Source organism: Oenanthe melanoleuca, chromosome 3, assembly GCF_029582105.1.
Source record: "Oenanthe melanoleuca isolate GR-GAL-2019-014 chromosome 3, OMel1.0, whole genome shotgun sequence".
NCBI lineage: Eukaryota > Metazoa > Chordata > Aves > Passeriformes > Muscicapidae > Oenanthe > Oenanthe melanoleuca.
In genome coordinates this window covers 65,959,358-65,982,875 of record NC_079336.1, presented here as the reverse complement: position 1 = coordinate 65,982,875, position 23,518 = coordinate 65,959,358, and the positions used below count along the sequence as shown (strand labels likewise).

The following is a 23,518-nucleotide window of genomic DNA, read 5'->3' as shown; positions in this document are numbered from 1 at the left end:
TGCAACAGGTTTCATTGTAAGGGTATGAAATTTTCTTGGGTATCTCTGGTGATGCAATGATTTGGCCTTTTTTACACATTTGACTACATCTAGTTGGTAAGTTATTTTGAAAATTTGGCATTAAGAGACATCCGGAATTATTGTTTTCAGGAGGGCTTACTCTGAAGATCTTTTTACCCGAAAGGAAATTAAGTGTATTGTTTCTTAAATTCAGAGTGCAATGTACAAGAATTTTCATGCTTACCCTGGCTGATGGCAAAGCTATGCTAATTAAAACATTGTAGGGTTGTCTTCAATTTTTGAGACAGAGAAACCTCTTCCACTGAGGGTAATAGTAAATTTTTTCTCTTCCCCTTGAGTATTCACTATGTTAGCTCAGTTTTATGCCACTAGTAAAGCCAATTTTCAATTTCTTTGGAGAAAAAAAAACTTGCAGAGTAAGGAAGATACTTTAGACACTTTTCAAAAGAATTGCTTTCGCTACAGAGACTTCTGAGCTGAGAAGTAATGAATAAATTCTCGCTTTGATAGTGTGGGCTGGATAAATAAAACAAATGGAATTTGACTAGAGGAAACAACCTTGGGCTCTGGTAGAGGCTGGGGTGAGCCAAAAAAAAACTTAATCAAGGGAAATGATTCAAATAATACATCTTCAGTGCTATTAAAGTACTTAATTGCACATTAGTACTTTATAATCAGTATGATTTTCAAGCATTACATGAATTATATAAGGAGAACCTTTTTCTTATAATTTCTTGCTCACACAGTTAATTTGCTTAAACATATATTTATTTTTCATATTTCTTTCAGAAAATATGCTATTTGTGCACAAATATTTAATTCCCCAATATGAAGAATTTGCATTCGAATTTTAGATGTAATATAGACTGCAGAGGTGGCTCAGTGTAGGGAGTCATATGAGCAGTGTTAACTCAATTTTATATACTGAGAACTCCATTCTAATACATGTCTTGAAGGAAAATGTGAGATAATACTGTATGATGTTAAACTGAACAGGCATATCAAAATGGAGTGACTATGGAAATGCTATTAAAATGCCACACCTACAGTGATAGTTTCAACCATATCAGTAATTCCATCATTAGTGTATTGCAAAGTCTAGCAATGCTAATTGAAGCCCAAGTCTAATTCACATCAGCAAAAAAAAACTAATGCAAACATTTTCTAAGTACACTGTCTAATTTCAAAAGAAATCTGTTAAGATGATTAAAGTGATTAAAACTTATCTCAGTCAAATAGAGGCATTTCCAAATGTATGCTGGGGTTTCTTTGGTGTTTCTTCTTCAGTCCCAATTATAGATCTGAGAATTTCAAGCTGTGTTCTATGTAGCAATAGTAATTTCTGTGAATTAAGGCAGTTTGCTTGTTTTCAATACTTGTGGGATAGGTTAGTGTAAAGATCTAATATTTCTACACAAACAAATAGAATGCTATAAGAATTGTACAAAAGATGTAATCAGGAGATGATCTCTAAATTGAAGGATTTTTGCCAACTTTCCTGTTAAAATTTCCAAATAAAATAAAAATATTTTTCTCTTTGCATCTAGCCAGGAAGCCCAAGAATTAAGGTGAAATTATGGAAAATTAGAATAGTAAGTGAAAGCTGTCCAAGGAGCCAAGGAATATAATGGCTTCAAACAGCTGTAAATATTTACATTAAAAAGACATCCTTAGTGTCCTCAGATAACCCTCCAGTAGGTTTTAAATGTCAATTATTTGCTTTATTTTGAGAATGAGGAAATAATTAGGAAGACAAATAGAATGACAGGTGTTATGTTCTTCAAATGTAATGATTTGAAATTCTGCAAAGGTTTTTTTATTGCTTTTCCTTTTTCAGGTCCTGTTCCTAGCCAGTCAGGTATTCTGGCTGCTGAATGCTCAGTTTAGTTCCTCCACGAGGATATTTGTTTGATGCTAAGCACTCACATAAGTATTTGTCCCCAAAAGGTCACATAGCATATGCAACTGAAGACTTAATCAGAGGAATATCATCAGAGGATAGTCATCCTGTTGTTGGTTACATTCAATTACCAGTCCTACCTCTCAGGTCAACTTCTGAAAAAATTGGACACTAGAGAAACAACATTAAAAATGAGAAGACACTGATTTCTTTAACAAATGAAGGAAAAAGTGGTATTTTCAAAGTATTTAGTCATCACATTTGCATTGGTCTCACCTGTACAGTATTTGCTGTACTTACTGCTTACTCGCCCCCCTCGCCCCAGTCACAATGGAGTGCTTTTGCTACTCATTCCTAGTCAGGCTGACCTTGACCTCCAGTGCAGTCAGTTGTTGGGATCCCCTGTCACTCCAGAAATACCAATGGAAATTGAAGGTATTACAGCTGTACATTGGTGTCTACTGGAGCCTGTTACTACTATGGGTCTGATGGGCCAGACCATTGGATCCACATAGTAGAGCCCAATTGTCCCTTTCATCCATCTTTCTGTGGGCAAGGCCCTTGCAGTCCTAGCAATAGTTTTGACTACTCACTTCTTGTAAATATGAGTCAGAAGTCCCTTAAATCAAGAGTAAAATCAGCCCTTCTGCTCTGAGGAACTGCCCACAGGAAACTGGACCAGCAGTTTTCCTGGAAGAATCCCATTTTTGATTATTTTTTCTTGCAACTGACATATTTGTACCTCTAGGACTGAGGTAGATTTTCCAGATTGGTTCCTCATCTCCTCTCTGTGGTCACTCAGGTCAAACCACAGGGTGGTGTGTGCTCATATGTGTCCTCTCTTTGAGCAGAGGAAAGCTTACTCCTAATAGTGGAGATACTGGTCCATGCAGATGGGGAGCAGGATCTCTGTTGCGCTGGATCAGTTTTTCCACAGCTGAGATGATGAAGAAGAAAGATTCTCTTCATGTTACTGGAGTTGGCCAATTCCTCCCCCTCCAGCACAGTTTATTTCCTCATGTACTTGATACCTTTCTCCATGGTGGTCCACTTGCTGAGGCGACATATAATATCTTTCTCAAGGGAATACCTTTCTTTCACATCTGACAGAAGTCACCTTCAGAGCTCAAGGACTTGTACCCCTTTCCCAACCACTTTGTCAATGCTTTGTTACCTAGAAAGGAATCCCAGCTGTTTCATTTCCTAACCCTCTAATTCTGGGCTCCTGCTCCCATTTTCCCAACATAGGAGCAGCAAGGTGACAATGGACTTACCTAGACACTAGACAGCAGCTGAAATCTTTTGTCACAGCTCAATCAGGGAAAGAGATCTACAGGTTGGCACCTCATTTGTGAGTTTTTGCTCTTTTTTCTCCCTTACCAGTGTCTGCCTCTCTTCCTCCTGTTCTTGTGATGGCCCTGCTTTGGAGTATCTGCCTTGTCCACTTTTTCCTCCTGATTCCTCTTTAGAAGATGCTCCTGCATCCCTCACTAAATGGCCTCACTTTTGCTTCCAGTATTTCTTGTTGTGTGCTGAGAGGACTGACACTGGTGCTTTGGTTCAGTGCCTGTGCCAGGGCTGGGGTGGCTGCAGAGCCTGTCATTTTGCCATCAGACCCAGAGACCTTCTCTGCCCCTCGAGGGCACTGGATGATGTTGGACAGGGCTCGATAGGCCTGGGTCAGGCCCAAGCATGTGATTTGTGTCTTTCTGGAATTGCCAGGATGACAGAATACTTTTTCTATATATTTCACTGGTTTCTCAGGATTCTGCACTTGTTCAGAGGTGTGATTCCAAAATGTTGGAGGTCTCCACTGTCCTAGGCACCTGCCTCTTCTATCCCACACACCCACTATCCCACTCATCACTATCCAGCTCAGCACAGATCTGTGGGTGGTATTCTTAAATAGTTGTTTAACCATAAACATGACCCAAAACACATTCAGGAGCCCTAGCAATAGGAACATGCTGGTTTGAGCATCCTGAAGATATTCAGAATTTTCAAGTGCTGTTGTAATTAGCCTGGAGAAGGGGAACATGGCAGAAGGTATCTCCCCCATAGATTGGCTCTCCTTGAAGTAAAGGTAAAAGGTGTAATTATTAATAGTTTCCAGTTCCTGGAATACAGAAGTGGTGGCAATGCTGAGTACGAACTCCAGGTTAGTCTCACACCCTCAATTTTATCCTATCCTAGTGGAGTGTCACAAAATACAGCAAAATCATGGCCTTAATCCAGCCCCCAGAGGTGGCAAGCAGCACAACAGGCAGCATGTACCACAAGTAAGATGTTACATAATTCAACTCTGAGAACATGTACAGCAGCTGTAAGAAAGATGGCCTTTTTATAAAGGCCTCTTGTGATAGAATGGGGGTGGTGGCTTTAATCTGAAAAAGGATCATTCCATATTAGTTGTTTTTTTATGGTAAGATGCTGGAACAGGTTGCCCAAAGAGGTGGTGGATGCCCATCCCTGGAAACATTCATGGTGAGATTGGATGGAGCTCTGAGCAACCTCTTCTAGTAGAAGATGTCCCTGCTCATTATGGGGGTTTGGACTGGATGATCTTTAAAGATTCCCTACAACCCAAAACATTCTATGATTCTACATATACATGGACACTGAGAACAAATAAATCAGCATTGGTCCCAGAGACTAATAAACTAACAAAATGAATGCTTATAAATAATTTTTTTAAGCTCTAGTCAGATTGATTGATTGTTATCTCAACACTTTGTGCCCCAATTTGGACTCCAGAAAGGACTGATGGGGTTCAAATCTGCAGGCAGTTAAACACCACACTGCTAGCTCACTGCCTCCCCAACCTCCAATAGGATTAGGGCAAGAACTGAAAGAAAAAAAAGGTAAAATTTGTGGGTTGAGGTAAAGACAGCTTAATAGGACAGAAAACAAAATAATAATAAATCACAATGCAGAAAGAATTAGAATAGTCAAAGTAAGTGATGCACAATGCAATTGCTCACCACTCACCAACTGATGCTCAACCAGTTCCTGAGCACAGCTCCAGGCCAGCTTTCTCCCAGTTTGTATACAAAGCCTGGCTCTGTGTAGTTGGAATATCCCATTGGACAGCTTGGGCTGGCTGTTCCCACTATGTCTCCTCCCAGCTTCTTGTGCCCTCCAGCCTACTCCCTGGCAGGGTGGTAAGAGAACCTGAAAAGTCCTTGATTTAGTATAAACACTGCTTAGCACAACTAGAACTAGAATATATGTTAGTGACGCTGTTCTCATCCTAAATTCAAGACACAGCACTGCACCAGCCATAGGAAGAAAATTAACTCTGGCCCAGAAAAAAGCCAGGACAGGAAGTTAGAATGACTTTAAGAAATTTGAAATTATATGTCTGTTCTCTCTGTTTAATTTTCATATATGCATTCTGAATTGTTAATGTTAGTCCAGAAACTCATGTGCACAATTGTCCTGAGACACAGAGAACAAGTGTTCAGGAGCAGGAAGTTTTTCCCTCTGCAGAGAATGAGTTGGAGAAATTTCTTGTGTAACAGCCTGTTGCATATGTGAAGTACATAATTTCTGCTGGTTTTTTTTTCTTTCATTCCTTTTTTTTCCTGAATCTGAGAACTAATGTTTTTCAAATCAAGCATTCTCCTTTAGCTAAGGAGAGATTTTTTTAAAAAACCTTGGAGAATGTTCTTGCAGAGCAGTATGACAGGAGTGTCCAGAACACTCTGTGCTGGCCATTTGCTTGCAGCTGTGGCCCTCACAAGTCATGATATGTGACTACTAAGGCTTGGCCTGAACTTTCACAGGGCATTCACTTTGCATTTGTGTAACATATGTGTAACATATGCATTTGTGTAACATATAACATATGTTTAAGTATTTGCCATGAAAAGACTTTTGCAACAATTACATTTCAGAGTATGGTGGCTTTTTAAAGCAATAGATAGATAAATAAGTATGTGCTCAAACCTCCCTCACCCACTGTTGTCTTTCATGTTTTCTTGAGGGAGTCTTTTCATAGCACGTTCTAGCTCTAAGAATGATGTGTAAACTATCTTAAAAATTATTTAGGAACTGAAGTAGCTCTAAAGCACATGATATGACTGATCCAAATAGGTTAAATTTTTTCTCTCTCATTTACAATAGTTTGTTTAGTGCATCAGTTGAGGAGAAAGAATTATTAAATCTGGTTTTTCAAAGAATCCAGCACAAGAAGCTGCTTAAATTATCAAGAAGAGAACCAGAAGGTTTTACAGGACTGTTGTTTAATGTACTTGTAATATGGAAAAGCAGTGGGGTCATGTAATTCTCAAAATAAAATTTTATATATGAATGAGAGCTGGAAGAGACAGAAGTTTTTTGGTCAATCTATAGTCCTTGATAAACTGAAAACATGTTGGCAAGTGAAAGGAAAGGATTCGTTTGAGTTAATCATATGCATAAATTGTTTATGTAGTAATGAATTTACACACATCCCACTGTAGAAAGCTCAGCAAATATTCCTGGTTAGTTTCTGGAGCTACCCAATAAAAGCAGCAAAATTTCAGTGTGACAACTGCAAAGCTATTCTGATAACAACCAAATAGACCTAAAGAAGAAAAGGAGGGAAGTCTTTGAACATTTTAAGATGATTAGATTATAGGGATTTTTTTTTTATTTTAGCTAGAACACCTTGTACATCTTTGAGAACAGATACTTCTCTTTAAAAAAGCACGTATGAAATGAAAGCAGCCAGCCTTGCTTGGAAGCTCTCCAGTTAGAATATCTTTTGGGATAGAGACAAGCTTCAGTCCTCAGTTTCAACCTTTGTGATATCAAAACATGAATTGATGAGGACAAAAGGGCAAAGGTGGCCATAAATCTCTGACAAAGAAAAGCAAATCACTTAATGTAACATATCTTTCTCTTTTTTTTTTGAGCAACCTTCATGAAAATTTACCTAAAAATTTCCATAATCTTCTGGCATCAGCCATGTGGCACTTCATTTTTTTTAAACCAGCGCATGAAGCCTTACTAATATTTAAATTTTCTTAATTTATTTTGCATATGCAGATAATATGCTACTACAGTTGTGGTGTTGCTCTTCAGCACTGCACTTTGAGTGCAGGATTTAACAACTCACATTGTACTTGTTAGAACCTCGTCAGAACAAGTTGTTTAAGATGATCAGGCATGGCTCCTGTTTTACCTGTACTGTGTTTAACCTTTAAGCAATAGGTGTTTCATGTGCTGTATTATTTCAAGTGAAGAAAAATCTGAGAAAACTATTGCAACAACAACAACAAAAGGATAAAGCCTTGTTCAGAGTAGCTGTTTTGCTTTCTAGCACAAGCTATAATTATGTTAATTGCAATGATAAATGTTCCTTTTAAATGTGGTTTCTAGTGAGTGTTTCCCACTCACTTTTTCAGGGGAAACAAATCCCATTTTTATGCACCTGAAAGCAAATGTTCATTTCACATTTTCTCTTTTTTTCCCCCTTCTCATGGATCTACAGAAATTTATGATGAAGGTAAGGAAGTTAAATATTTGGTATTATACTTCCCGTGGATTCCAACAATTTAATTTAATTAATGCTATTTATTAATTTTTAACATCAGAATCAAACTGGTCTTCTTGAACATAAAACATACCGAATTAAAAAAAAAAAAAAAAAAAAGAATTTAGAAATATCACAGTGACTCTAGTTTGTTTTGGGGTTATAGTCTTGAAGGACCAAAGGTAGGCTGTGGAGAAAGGACTTCTGTCTGGCTTCTCTAATTTTCATTTCATACTAATCCTTTCAATGAGAGTGGAGCATTATGTGGCAAATACAAAATCTTGAGACAATGAATAAATAGCAGAAGTTACAGTAAAATATTTTGGAAAGCAGGGACAGCACACTGTTTCTTCTGCCACAAGAATGCTGTTCTGGTGGTTTGGTGTCTCACCTGTGGGTGGTTGGACAGTCTGGCATTTGCTGGAGGAGTGCTGTTTCTTGGGGCTGCTTTTTGGTTTTTTTGGGTTTTTTTTTTTGTTTTGTTTTGTTTTTTGTCTCATTAAGACTATGACAAAGCACTTGGTGTACCTCCAAGCATTTTGAATAACTGACATTAAACAACTAGCTGCAGTTTTCTACAAAATGTATTGCTTACCCATTTTCTACTTTAATTATCAATCTATTCCCAATTCAACTTCTAAACTGATTACTGATTTTTATCCCCTAAGAGTTTACTTTTCTATGGTGTGGTCTTGCTTCACTGTCACTCTCCAAAAGTGAGCAATTCTCAGCTTGATAAGTGGTTCTGTTTTAAGAACTGGATTTAATGATGTCAGAGGAGTTTTCTTAGCATGATTCCTCTGCTGATCCATCTTTTCTTCCCACTCGGCTGTCTGTCTTATTCTTTATCTGTGAGCTTCCTTCTCAAGTGACAAGGATGATTCACATTCCTTGTACCATACAATAACAGAAAAAGCTTAGTCACGATCCTTAACCTGTAAAAAATGCCTCCCTCCTCCACTTATCTTGCTCTAAAATAACCAGGAAGATTTTTATTATTTCTTCTATGTCCTATGCAGATAAGGAGGAGGAGAATGGGGGAAGAGAAATCATCACTAGGCTAAAGGAGAAATCGATAAATTTTGTCTTTCTGTGCAATTTATTTTCCAAAACACTGGAAGTGCTTGAAAGTAGGCATTTGTAATGGAAGTATTGCCTAAGCCATAAATATAAATGTTTGTTTTACGTGTAAATCTGGAAACAGATAATCAATATTGTTTATTTTTGATTAATTTTTACTGCTGGGTCTGTTTTTCATTTTTGTGAAGTTTTACATTGCAAGGAAACTGATAACATAAATGTAGTGTCAGAAATATTAATAATGATGTATATTTGAAGGGTTTCTAATTCTGCCTTCCAACAGGTCAATATTAGCAAAATTGGGATCATTTAGCATGGTGCTGGCACAAATATTTTTCATCATAACTAAATATTCCAGTCTTTTTAATGTTGATAGTAAAATATTTTTGTGTTCTCAACTGAATAAGACATACTTCTGTTTTTTATTTGGCCAGCTGCTTTATTCAAATTCTGAATTTTATGTGATATTTATATAGAGCATAATTACATGTGATGCAGCTTTTAGTTCAAACCAACTTTAGGAAACCTATAGTTTAGATGCAATATTTTTGTATTGTTTTGTTTTTTTTTGGCCTGGCACAAAATAGGAGGTAGCTGCTGATCAAGATAATAAAAGAAGGTTTTTTTTGTTACTTTTTTAAAACTTTTTTTTTTTTTTTTTTTTTTTTTTTTTTTTTTCTGTCACGGTGGCCATCGTTATCTGGGAGTAGGTAGTCATCAATCATACTAATCTCCATGGCTGAATTTTTGCAGCATTTTCTGTCTGGTAGTGAATTTCACAGAAAGTCAATAGTGATTTAAAAGTAAATACAAAGACATGAATATGTGTAGAATATATAATGTCTTGAGAGATTCAATTTCCTGTTTATTGTTCTAATGTAACCTGGTGTGTAGGCTACAGTGAGATAAAGAAAGAGGTTTTAGGCTGTTTGAATTCACCCTTTTGTATTGCTCTTATGTAATAGGAGCAGAGTGAGGGAATATAGCTCAATGCCTCATCTCAGTGAATTGATTTACTTTGCATCTTTAAATTCTAAGCAGTTAAATGCTACTTTGGTTCCAGCCACTGGAAACAGAAACCCAAGAGCACAGTAATTGCAGAAGAGTTAGCATTTTTTGTTTTCTTTGGTAGAAGAATTCAAGGGTTCTAGGCCTGGATGCTGTAACTTTGGAAAGGAAATTCTATCTGTTTTTGCATCAGGATTTTAAAATAAAATGCATACTTCTATGAGCAAGAAGAACATATAAAACTTCTTGGCTTACTCTCTGAAGCTTTGTAGTCTTTACTGCTTGCAGCATTTTCAAGTTCCCTGATGTTGCTGAAGATTTAATTTCCCAGTGTTAGTATTCCAAGCATCAGTTGTTTAGTTTTGCCTGACTAATCTTGTCTCACAAGCTTTCTAGCTCTGTTCCAGGGTTACTTCACAAGTTCTGAAGTGATTCAGTCTGTTTCCACACTCTGTTTTCACCAGTGCTTGGGTTTTCTGGACTCTAGTTGGCATTCATCTCACAAAACTGAATGCCAGATTTAGAGCCTGGATATCCTAAGCTCTCTGTATAGCCACAAGCAGAGTGCTCAGATTTTAGGTGGGCTGAATTACTGACCAAAAGGGCTCTTTTTTCCATCTGCTGTCTATTTAGTTGCCTTAAGATGCATTAATCTGAGTGTTTTGTCATCAAGAGTATTAGGTCTGGCTGAGATGGAGTTTGTTTTCCTCACAGTGCTGTGCTTTGCATTGGTGTTGATAACACACACCAGTGTTTTGGCTACTGCTGAGCAGCACTGGCACAGCATCAGCACTGTCTCTCCAACATTCCACCTCTGCTCTGTGGGCTGACGTGGGAAAGATCTCAGTGTAGGACACACCTAGGATCCAAATTTACTAAAGAAATACTCCATACCAAATGATGTCGGCTCATATATAAAAGCTATGAAATGGAGAAATTGGAGGCATTTGTTATTTATAACATTTGCCTTTTGGAGATACCATGATGTGTGCTGAAGCCCTGCTTCTGGGGAAATGGCCAGACATTTCCTGATGATGGGGAATAGTAAATAAAATCTTTTGGTTTTTCCTTTGCTTGTGTGCATGTTATCTCTCCTTGTTTTCCATCTCACTTTCTCTCCCCTGTCTAGCTGAGATGTGGGAATGGTAGAGCAGTTTGGGGGGCACCTAGCATCTAGCCAAGGTCAACCCACTTTATCAAGATTTTTTTTTTTTTTTCTTTAGATTTTCATGTAATTGATCATAGTAGTATTAAGAGAACAAGTCTTCCTGTATTTTCCAGCTGGCTATTGGCTGGTATCAGGAAGAAGCTCTCATTTTTAGTCATCTGAAGCTGTGTTCAATGTGAAAAAAGTACTTGTGGGGAGCAAGAGGTCTTGTTAAACCCTTTTTACCTGTTGTGGCCTCCTATTCTAAGCAGCTTGTAAGGCTGCATCATTGCTGATTTTAGGTAAATGCTGCCCTCCAGCAAACTTGGTCTACAAGAAATTAAGAAATTGCACATTAATAGTGAAATCAGTAGGTGAGTAGATATTACATTGCTATGGAAATATTTTGAGAATCATTTCCTCTACAGAAATGGCTGGAGTATTGTGCAAATATTTGTGTAGAATCATGGTGGGATGGTTTCAGACCGTGGGACAACCTCCCCTCCTATTCCTCCCAGAATCCTTTATTCTTTCCCTGATTTCTTTCACTTAATGACTAATTCTGTCATCATGAGGTTTTCCTTGTTCTAAATAAGGATTCAAAATTTTTAAGATTTGGATTTATTCCATATCATTTCAATAATTTTCATTTTGCCTTGTGGGTTGCTTAAATAAAAAGCTTTAATTTGCTTAAATGAAGGAAATTGCAAAGAATTTTATATAAACAAAGCACATGTTTCTTGTGCAGTCACTGTTTTTTTTTTTTTTTTTTTTTTTTAATAACAGCTCAGAATAAATACTTATATTATCCTGCTGGTTTAAAAGCTTTCCTCTGCATTTTGAAAAAGGCATTGACTCCAACACCCTTCTATCTCTGATCTTCACACAGGTTGTTTCAAATTGGGAACACCAGGGCCTAGATACACTTTTACTCAGAATACATGGTCGTTGAATTTTTTCATGCCAGTACATATGGTCAGACCCAGGTTTCCTGTTTGATTTCTTTCTAGTGGATCAAACCCAGAATTTCAGAATGTAATGAATTTTCTGGAATGAAAAAATTGACAGCTGCAATGTGGGTCCCTGGGAAGGGACATGGAGATGATTTAATTACTGGAAGAATATTTTCTTTTTTTTTATGTAAAAATAATTCTTTAGCATTTCCATCAGTGGTGGGTGCAATATCCTGCTTGGTTTATTTCTGTAGTGGTGGTAGGTTTACATTTAAGAGGGTTCAAAACAGGTAACTGTTGCCAATACTGTATTTAATTCTATACTTCTACTTATGCATTTAGTCTAAGTGTTTAGATTTAGAAATAAAAGTATTTTTAAATAACTTCATAGTTAAAAGTAGTCTAACAGTATAAACTCCTGAACTTCATGAAACTTGAACATCCTTGTGATGGAGAACATGATGCCTTTTGTATGCATATTTGCAAGTGTTTTTTTGGAAGTATTGGTGTCCTATGTTTTACAAGCTGTTGTCTCCAGCACCTGCTTTAAGTTCAAGATGGCCATTGTCAATGCGTTCCACTGTAATGAAGTGTGAGTAGTCAGTCAATGTCCCTTTATGGGACATTTTTTTACTCCAATGTACATGTGAAACAACCACTGATAGTCATATTTGAAGCTTTTAATGGTGTCTTACAGTAGTTGCCATGAATAAAGCTTGTGAAGAAAAATGGGGAGCACGTTGCTTTTTTTATTGTACAGGCAGTTTACCATATTCAGTGCCATGAAGGCACTTGTTTAGTAATTTTTTTAGAAACTTATTAAAAGCAATATTGATTGGTCATAAGTTCCATATAGACTGTTAGGGCTGGATCTGGGGTGCAGAGGAAATACAAAGCTGAGCAGCTGCTTGTGATTAGGTCATGCTATACCATAACTGTAAGTTATATGGACTGCAATTTGAAGGATTTACTGATGTCATTTGTTTCATTTGATTTTTTAAATTTTTTTTTTAAAGTCTACCCTACTTCATTTTCCCTATAGCACATGTCAGTAATTCAATTTTTTTAATATGGACCTCTCATGGAATGAAGCAGGAAAAGCCATTACATTCTTCTTAAAAACTCGCTAGGTTATTTTGTGTGTTTCCAAAGTGTGAATCAGTTCCCCTGTGACACATCCAGTATTTTTAAATTGCTTTTGTGGGTGACTAGATTTGTTTGAATAGCCATGTGCTAAATGCAATTGCCATCAGGCTTTCTTAAGCATTACATTTCTGAATAATGACATTACAGAAGCTTTTTCTTTACATATGCAAAGCACTGAAATAACTGTTTAATTATTAAATACTTTTAAATGTTTTCACATGGTTCTTTTTCTGATACCTCGCTGAAATTCAGCGTTTTTTTTCCTCACAAATTAGAAGATTGTGTAGACCTGTGAAGAAAAGCCAGCAAAAAAATCAGCATTTGCTCTCAGTAGAGCTCTAATTGGTCTCAGGGATGTTTTTTGTCTAGTAGAAATCAGGCTGTTAGTATGAAAAGAATGGAAGGGTAATGGCTGACTCAAAATCCTGGATACCACAATGTTATTGACAGCCTCTGAAAGATCTCATTGTGAGGTTCCCAGAAGCACAAATGGTTTTAAAACATACATTCATGTGACCATGATTAATTTCCTGCAGCTTCTCACGAAGTCCAGGAGTGCAGCAGTGCAACCACAGGCACAGCAGTGCAGGTGCTGCTGTGTGAGCCTTTTGGTGTGGGAGGTGATTGATTGCATCTCTGTGCCTTTGACCGTGGTGTGTGTGCAAAGTTGTACTGATACAAGGGATGGTTGAATCAGGTGTAACACATCCTACTCCATTCTGGGTTGGTATTCATGGTAAAAAAGATAATTTTTTATTCTACCTTTGCATATTTTACTGCTTAGCTTTTAGGCTGTAGTTTTTGAGTGCTTTTTGCCATTTTAATCCTCCTATTAAGAAAACATGGAAAATATGTCCAAATTTTATTTTATTTTTCTTGATTTTGGTTTACAATAACACTCTTTACATCAAATTAAACAGTTCAGATCTTAATAATCTACTGTCATTGCCTAGTCTTCCAATGTATTGAACTTGAAAGCTGTTTATATTTTTTTGAATGTTAATTTATTCAGCTCTAATTCTTGTTGTTCTATTCTAAATTGCCTTTTCTTTAGAAATGACTTTTGCATAATGAGATGACTCCAAATTAATCTTGTATTCCAGCTGCAAAAATATTGGATTAGAGGTGGCCAGTTTACATTAAATTTTCACATGCAATGTGAATTTGTCAGTCTCTTATGCTTTCACTTTGAAATTATTATCTTTAGTGTTTGCCAGTTCTGAAGGCTTTTAAGTATTTTTCTGTAACCCAAGTTCTTGTGAAGAGTTTTGAGTTAATATAATTGGTACTCCTGAATAGCATAGCTTGTAGGACTTCAATGGATAAGCTATTCTTTGGAAACAAATATATTTTTGTTCAGCCTGGTTTTATTAAAGGAATGTATTGTTTGACTTGGAAATTACTCTGACAATTGGAAATTAGAAACATAAAGAAAATAAGACTCATGATAAGTAATATGGTTGTTAGCAACTGCCTTGCATTATAATGCCATTCATACATTTGTGTAAAAAATCTGTGGGCATCATGGATTGAATTAGTCAGCATTGTGGCTTCCAAGTAGTCTTACTTTCAGAGTCCTCTGAAATGTTATTGTTGCAATATTGCAAGAATTTTGGTAAAACTTCAATGTCAGATCTCATCTTGGATGTTGCATCTTTGCCACAGAAGTCCAATTGCTATATTTAATTAATTTTTAAATTTTTATTTCTTCTGGGAATGGAATGGATAATTTTAAAAATCAAATATTATTTCAGTAGACAATCATGGCCCAACAGCTGCCTGCTATGCAGTTTCTGGCATAAAGATAAATGCTGAAATGAGCCATTAAAATAGGGAATAAACTTACAGGTATATACATGTCCTGGAAGACAAGCTCCAAAATGGAAGGCAGTTTCATAGATCCAGCCTTGTTTTCTATCCTTATCTGTATTTTTCTATTTCACCTTTTCACTTTGTTTCCAGAAGAATGGTCTGATTATGATTGCCTCTCAGAAACCTTTAAGTGGAAAATGCTTAAAATGTTTTTTACATTTAAGAAAAAAAACCTGCAGACTCGCTTGCATTCTTCTAATGGACAAAGTACTACTAATTAAAGATAATTTCCTTAATCCTCTTGGAAAAAAAATATCTAAAAACCCACTTCTCCATTTTCACAAAAGTGATTGAATTTCTTTAGAGCCAACCATTCTCCTATTCAGTTGCAAGTGAGAATTTAACAGAATAGGTGCTAGACAGACAAATCAATATAGCCAAAGTAAGGCCAAGATAATATTGCTGTGATTTTATTGGTTATGATATTCTCAGCTTTTGTACAAGAGGTGATCAAATCTTTGTGTTAGATATAAAATTTATGGATAATAAAATAGAATACTTCTGATAAAACTACTGGTGAAATTTCGACATTTTCTTCCTATTACTGACTGTTAGTTGGGTACCTATGTCTGCTGTTGATAAAGTTTGCAGGTAAATCTGAAATGGTGGTAGGGCAATATCTTCACGGCAGTTTTCTTTTCTCTTCCCCAGTGTGATGAGTAGCAGACATTCAATGTTCATCTTTGGCACAGTGGGCCTGGCATTATCAAATGCCTGGTTCTTTCCTTGTGCCTTTGGAAAAATCATGATGCTGATGCTAGTTCAGAGCTAGGTCTTCATATCTTACTGTCAAGACTGTGCCTGTGACAAACTCCATGACTTTGACTATTTCTTAGTAAGAATTCATGTCATTCAGTCTTCCAAAGAGATTTTTCAATGTGCCTCCCTGCATTTTGATTGTTATGCAGTTTGTTGACAGTCAAAATATACCTTGTGTCCATCAAGCTGCTCTTTTTCAGTAAACATACAAGGCAGAATCTTAAAAATTATAAAATTATGACTTTTGAAGTGCTTTGCAATTCACTACTATCCCTCTTGGTTTTTTTTCTTGACCAAGTAGTTCAAAGTTCAAGAAATGGTAATGCATAAAAGATAAAGAAGGACAACAAATAAACATGGAAGGGAAATAATTGCATGTTGCCATCATAGCCACTCAGTTAAATTGATCTTCAGCACTGAAATGTAGCTGTCAGAGATGTAAGATAGTATGATTTTTTTAAATTTACTTTTAATGAATCTGATGTTCCAGTCAAACAGGTCAGTCTTCTATGGGAAAAGAGAGGGCATAAATACCACATATAAGAAATTAAATTACTTAAAATTAAATACAGCCTTCCTATGTGAAGGAATAATGCTGCTTATGGAGTTGTCACATTTATGGACGCATAAAATATTTACTTATCACTGCTTCTTGGAGAGTGTGCTGTGCATAATGTTACATGAGTTGTTCTGTCAGAGAAGTATGAGCTTATGACAGTGTCTTGTCAGACAGTCTCTGCTCCTGTTCAGTGTTAATCATCTGCATTTCAGCATAAAGAATACATAAATCTTCAGAAGAAGAAATTGAAGGTTTGTTCATGCCTTAACAAGATTTATTTATTCTTTTATGAGTGGCTAAACTGATTATTGATAAATAGAAACTGTAGTGAAAATATTGGGGGGAAAGGATTGTAGTTTCTTGGAATAATATGCTGTGGTTCTCAAGAGGAACAATTACTTGATTTCTTTACGTGATTTCTGAGTTTTCAGAATCCCCAAATAATGTTGAGTTAGCTTGGATGTCTTTGAACATTTACCTGTTCTAGCTGGTAAATTATTCTGTCTGATAGTATTAAAGCAGTGTGGGATAAAGCGATTTGCAGGTTGATGGTCTTCAGTGTAGTTGAAGACAAGATTAAGGAGAATATTCAAAAATCTCCCTCTACATATCATCTGTCATCGTCTAGAAAAGGATAAAATTTGTAGGGAAAATGGGTGGATATGAAGACATTTAACAGTAGGTAAGTTTGTAGAGGGCAGTGTGACATACATCTAAGCTGCTCTTAGAGGTTACCTACTTTCAGCATGAGGAAGAAGGATTTGAAAATCTAGAAGACATTTTTTACCAAATAAGTGGTTGCTCAAAGTACACAGTGCTCTCTCATCTTCCTTTCTTTCTTTCTTTACAAAAAGGCTCCATTTTATTAAAACCTACCAGTCTGTAATTTCTCTTTACCTTTCAGTCTGCTCAAGGTGGTGGACATCGAACACTGCTCTACGGGCATGCAATCTTGCTGCGCCATTCCTACAGCGGCATGGTATGTAACCATGGCACGTGAGCTGGAACCAGCAGAAATCTGTTTTTTTGTATGAAAACTATGTTTGGAAGTGCCTGGAATATTGCCATTTACTGATATCTGGAGAATTACTCACATCAGGGGCATTTTACTGTGGTTCCTAGAAACCTTTGTCAAGGGTAGGTGCTTGGAAATACAAAACCAAGATAATCGTATCTGGGTAAGTGCTAAAACTAAGTCTGTCTCCACTAGTGCTGAATTCCCTGTTTGCCAGTCTGAGTTGGTGAATTTTCATTTCTTTCCCCTTGGATTTTCCATATTGCTTAAGCTGTGACTGAATCTGCAGCTGGTACCTTGCTGTCAACTTGACCGTACATTGGAGACTGGGTGGGAAAGGAGATTCCTTCTTACACTTTCCATCTTATTTTAGACAGAAGAGTTAGTTAGAAATTCCCTGATGAATTATACAGGTTCTGAATGCCTTACCTACAAGTGAGGCTTCATGGAGATGAAATCTGATGCAACCAGCTCCTTTATTTCCACTCTTAGTATTCCTGTCTCAGTAAAAAGATAACCTGGGTAGGCTGAGAGGTTATTTTTAGATCATATATTTTTGTTAAGACTCCCTGAGTGCATTTCAGCTTATCAGGCACACATGCTCTTGGTAATAACTAATCGGGACAACCTAAGAATATTTAATCCTGTGTTGGTAGGTTGATGGTTTTTTATATTATTAGAAGTGAGCAGAACAAGCAATATTTGTTTTTTTTTCTTTTGGTAGTACCTATGCTGTCTCTCTACATCTCGATCGTCAATGGATAAGCTGGCATTTGATGTAGGATTGCAAGAGGACACAACAGGTAACCACTAGTTTAAAAGACTATGTAATAAAGAATACTGTCAGCCTAAAAAAAAGTGTAAGAATTGCTTTGTTAGATTGTTTGCTTGTTTTGTAAAGCTTTGCTTTAGATAGGAGTAGTAAGAGTAATAGCTGCAACAATTGAACTGTTCAAAGATTGGAATTCTTTTCTGAATAACATGGTTTTAGTTAAAGAAGCCCATCTGAAAGCAAGATTTATCATGGAAGCAGAATTTGTGACTTTAATACTTACAGATGTGCTGGGGGATTAGAGGCACTAACAGTCAGTAAAAGTGGAAGATCATATTTGAATTTGGATTTATGTGATCTTTCAAATATTATTTTAAGTGGCATGTAAATGCTTATTTTCATTGCCCTTAGTTATGGGTTGCTATATTTATTTGTCCAAATTCTCAGCAGAATATTCTTCACTGTCTTTTCCAGAATCTGTAATGAGGGTGACAGGGAATAGCTTTAGCAAAAGCAGCCTTGACCAGTTTGCCTAGAGAATACAGAGAACCATATTCTTATTCAACTCTGGAATCACTATTCCAGAGGTCTTAGTCTTTGCTTATGTATTATTTAGAGCTGAGTTTCTGACAAGAGGATGCAGGAGTGATACTAGTTATGGAAAACTCATGGACACTTGGTTTAGCCCAGTAAAAACTGGATCAGAACTTTTAAGACTGAAACAAGTGTGGCAGTAACATCAGTAACATTGGGTCTTTTCTTTCTTGTTTCGTTCTTTGCTGTTACTCAATATTGATTTTAGGTGAGGCTTGCTGGTGGACCATACATCCTGCTTCCAAACAACGATCAGAAGGAGAAAAAGTGCGTGTTGGAGATGATCTGATTTTAGTCAGTGTCTCTTCAGAAAGATATTTGGTAAGTTGCATAAAATTATCTGTACAGTGGTTCTTCTACAGAAAAAAAAAGAATCAATGAAAATTTTACAGTAAACTGTGGGTTTAAAAGGTCCATATTTTATTGAGATGATATAGTGTAATATATAGAGCTACTGACACATCATAATTAAATATAGTTAAAATACTCAATGATTAAATATAATTGAAATATTTTACAAGCTCTTGTGCTAACTGCTTCTTATCACTGGTTTACACAACTTTATTCTTCATGAAAGGATCTCTCTGTAATGAAGGAGGTCAACACTTTAAGACGAATTTCCTTTTTTTGTTCTTGATGTTTCAAACACCTGAACTACTCTTTATGGCAAAAAGAAAATAAGAAAATAATTTTGCTAAGAGCTTCTGAAAAATCAGCCCCAGTGATTTGGCCCGTCAACTCTAAAAACCAGTTCTTTAAAGAGGAAGTGTTACGAGTTTTCAAAAACCTCTCTCAGATCTAGGAGGGCATTGAAGATGGTGAAGGGCCTGGAGGGGAAGGCATTTGAGGAGCAGCTGAGGTCACTTGATCTGTTCAGCCTGGAGGAAACTGTGGGGAGACCTCACTGCAGTCACAACTTACTTGTGAGGGGAAGCAGAGGGGCAGGCACTGCTCTCTTCTCTGTGGTGACAGTGACAGGACCTGAGGGAATGGCCTGAAGCTGTGTCAGGGAAGGTTCAGGCTGGGTGTTAGAAAACAATTCTTTATCCAGAGGGTGGCTGGACACTGGAACAGGGTCCCCAGAGAAATGGTCACAGCACCAAGCCTGACAGAGTTTGGACAATACTCTTGGGCACAGTGTGTAATTCTTGGGGAAGGTGCTGTGCAGGGCAGGAAGTCAGACTTAATGATCCTTGTGGGCCCCTTCCAGTTCTGAGTTTTCTATGATTCTATGAGATATGCAAACATCATTAAACTTTATTCTCTATTATTCACTTTTTATTTTTATGAGTCTTTTTTCCGTGTTTTTTAAAGTATTTAAGAAAAAAGTGAACAGTTTATTAAGACGTCAATTATAAAATTGAAAATATCCTCCCTTCTATTTGAAACACATAGGAAAATGAATTTTTATAATTGTTAGAATATAATTGTAACTTCTAATTAGAAGCTCAATAGCTCACTTAATGAGTTTTGTAATTAGATATTCTGAAAAATTTCTGATCATCTTTGCATTTTAAAATTATTTTAAGTAATTTTATAAGAATTGTATCTACACATAGTGAAAAAACAACTTGTTGTTCACTGAATTTATGAGAAATCTAATTAATGGAGAGGTTTAATTTAAAGACATTGGATTTCTTTGAATTGCCGAGTTGAGTTGCTGAAGTTGAATTTTGGTACAGATTGTGTATCTGTGTAGGCACGTCCTGGCCTCTAATTAGTAACAATCAGCTTAGCCTATTATTTAGAATTTGTGTCTCAGCTGTTGATTTTCAAGGCTGTCACATGTACTTTTATACAGTAAGAGGCAAAATTCTGTCTGCAGAGACTGATTTTCCTGAAGATGTGGTGTTAATGCATGTACTGCGTGTTCCATGCAAAATATCAATATACTAAAAATAAATAATATTTTCATTGCAGAGAGAAATAACATTGTATTGCAGTCTTAAATTGTTTTAGAGCTAGATTGTAATGAACAGTTATTAAGCCTATTGCAGTTATACAGCTCTGGTTTGACAGTAAGATGGAACAAGTATTCAGCCAATTAATTTTGCTCTAACATGCACTCACATTTTTATGAACAGATGTTTTTCAAGACTAGAGCTGGTAAACTATTTAGCTCCACAATCATAATTTTTTTTTTGGTTTTGCTGCCTATTCAATAATTATATTAGCACTGTCAATAAAGCAATGAAGCTTTTATGAAAACTGAAACAGTTGATAAAGAATAATCAATGAGTTACCAATAAGTGAATATTTTTCATGAAAGCTGTCCCTGTCTTAAACTATTTGTCCTAATCCATTTGGATGTTTACAAAAAAAAATTTAAGGGATATAAATTTTAAACTATTTACATTTCATTGTTTACATGTTGAGTGCAGTGTCATATTGCAGCTGCTATTTTGTACAACTCTTAAAAGAATGTGGCAACAGATGCCTTTTACAAAAGTTAGGACTGTGGAGAGATGAAGTTATTTTTGTGAATCTGCTCTGATAACGAGACCAAATAATTTCTATTGAATCTAGTTGAGGAATGCTTTTTTAAGGGAGTGGAATTCTTCATATGGATTTCTTGACAGAAAGTAATGTTCATCGGGGTGCTGAGGGTTTGGTTTATGTATGTTGTATACTCTACACTTAAAATCTTAGAGCATTTGATGGAGAACATAAATTTTCCTATGTAAATATGCTGTTAAGAGTAGGACTGGGATGTCACCTTGGTATATTGCAGTATTGCTCTATGTTTTCAAGCAATTTGCTGATTCTTTCTGAATGAAGAAAAATAGGCTAACCATCCTGGGGCAAAGATGTGCATGTAAAAATAACAGATGAATAGAGTTCATTCATAGGGCATGGCTTTTTCAGAATGTAGTCAGGTCTTAGTTGAATTTGTATTATGCAAGAGGAGAGAAGAACTATGCCAGCTTCTTAAGTTGGTCTTCCAATCATCCAGCTTTTGGTTAATTAATTTAACATTGACACTTTTTGATCTCAGTGGAATCAGTAGATTTTTGTTTAGACCTCATTTGGTTGGCAACACTCTTAAGTATTAGGAATATGTGAGGACTTTGATGTAGTTACCCCTTCTCCTCATTCCACAAAATAAAGTATTTTGGGACAACTGGCTCTATTTTTTCCCCAAAGAGTTATGTTTTTACTTACTTTGAACAAGTACTAAAGTGATAGGAAGATCAGTGTTAAAATTATAAGATAAAGGTCCAGAGAGGTGGATTTTTACTTTTGACTCACAATAATGTCCCAGGTCAAGTCATTCACTTGCTCTGATTCTCATTATCTCCCTGGACAATGGGATTTTGGATCCTTATTATCCCGTGAAGCATTTCTGAGGAAAAGCACTTACATAAGTGCTTGTGGCATTACATAACGTGTGAGCTGTGCTACTGCCAAATATTCCAGAGAGGGAACTTGGCTCTGCTGAACCTTGTTAGCATAGAGCAGAAAGATGTTCTGCTATAAATATTGCCACCATTTAAGTTCAAGCCAGAGTTGTTATTTCCTTTCTTGAGGCAGTACAGCCTGATAAAGAAGAGATGAAATATTTCCAGCATGTTTTCCCAACTTGTACATAGTAGTACTTACTCAGCACTGAGATTTGCCTATGCCTCCTGTAGACTACTAATATCCTGACTGCTTTCTATGTAGCTAATTTTCAATAATTTAGGAGCTCAGTTAATTGCAATTTCTTACAAATTCATGAAGTCTCTAAAAGGCTTTAAAACATAATTCAAGAAAAAATCCTTAGGCATGAAGTTGAAATACATAATGCATAAATTACAGAATGCATAAATTAAGAAAAAACAAACTGTTACCCATAAGGTCAGTTTTATTCTGGATAAGGAGACAGACAACAGGTAAACCTCCATCAGTCTGAATCTTGAGGACACAGATTTTGGAATAATATATATACAACAGTTGTGTGTATATATATATATATATATATATATATATATATATACACACACATCCTAGGTCTAATTGTAACCCTAACCAAGGCAGAGCAGTTTAAGCAGAATGGGGTTGAAGCAGATGCCAAGAAGAAAGGTGTGGAGGGAGCCATGTCGTGTCAGTCCTGTATTCCACTTGGCATGCCTTTTAAAGCTGTCATGGGATCTCTGTGCTTTGTGCTTTTCTGAACCCCAGCACTAGGCCTAACCCTAACCCTAGTCAGAGTATTAAAATCTCACAGGGGTAGCTGTGGTGCAGGATAAAAAGTTGTAGTGGGAGTCATGTTTTCACACACCTGTGCTCCCTTTGGCATTCCATTTTTTGCTGCAGAGTAATTGGACCTGTGTGCTTTGTGGTTTTCTGAAAGCTATGTAACCCTAGGTGTAACCCTAACCCTAGACATGGGGTTAAAGTTTCATATGGGTAGTGGTGGTACCACGCAAAAGGTTGTTTAGGAAGTCATGTTGTTGCACTCCTGTGGTCCCCTTGGCATTCTTTTTTGGCTGCAGAGTCATGGAATCTCTGTGCTTTGTGGTTTTCTGAACCCTAACCCTAGTCAGAGGATTAAAATTCCATGAGGGTAGCTGTGTTGTTGTATAGGGAGACACGTTGTGGCACTCCTGTGTTCAACTTTGCATTATTTTTTGTGCTGCAGAGCCTTTGGACCTCTGGGCTTTCTCTTTTCTTGAGCCCTGTGGTTTATATAGAGTCACTGAGTTATTGTCTCTGTGCCTGCAAAACTGATCTGCAGGTGCAGTATGCAGACCTGTGTACAAGCCTTGACAGTTTTTGGATTGAAATTAGTATTTTTTTTTTTTTCTGAAAACTAACTAGAAATTATTTGAGAGCTGATGGAAGAATCCTTATTCAAAAATATTATCATCGAGATTAGATTGAACTGTTTTAGAGGTGCACCTCATATATGCCATTACTCCTGGAAAGGGGAACAGTTTCCTTGGGATTGTGAAGGCACTGCCTCTGTATCCTTTTGCATCAAATACATTGTTTATTTGCTGCTTCGAGTTTTATTTCTCTTTTTATCATATGCTTGGAACAGCTCCACAATGTCTGTACCACCTCTTGGTGCAGTAGTATCAGGGAACACAGGAGTGTGTGAGCTTTATTTTTTGTACGTAAAAAAAATTATTCTCCCCTTTCACATTTTTTCTAAAAGTATGAAACTCAGTATTCGACTTTACTTTCTTCTG

At 36.5% G+C, this 23,518-nt stretch overlaps 1 protein-coding gene across 1 annotated transcript in view; it reads left to right on the top strand.

Annotated features, from left to right (window-relative positions):
- Window positions 1–23,518, top strand: part of RYR2 (ryanodine receptor 2) — a 416,925-nt gene that overhangs the window by 134,347 nt on the left and 259,060 nt on the right. The window contains 3 exon segments of the mRNA XM_056487752.1: window positions 16,868–16,942; window positions 17,703–17,781; window positions 18,553–18,665. Of these exon segments, the coding sequence (XP_056343727.1) occupies window positions 16,868–16,942; window positions 17,703–17,781; window positions 18,553–18,665 (267 nt within the window).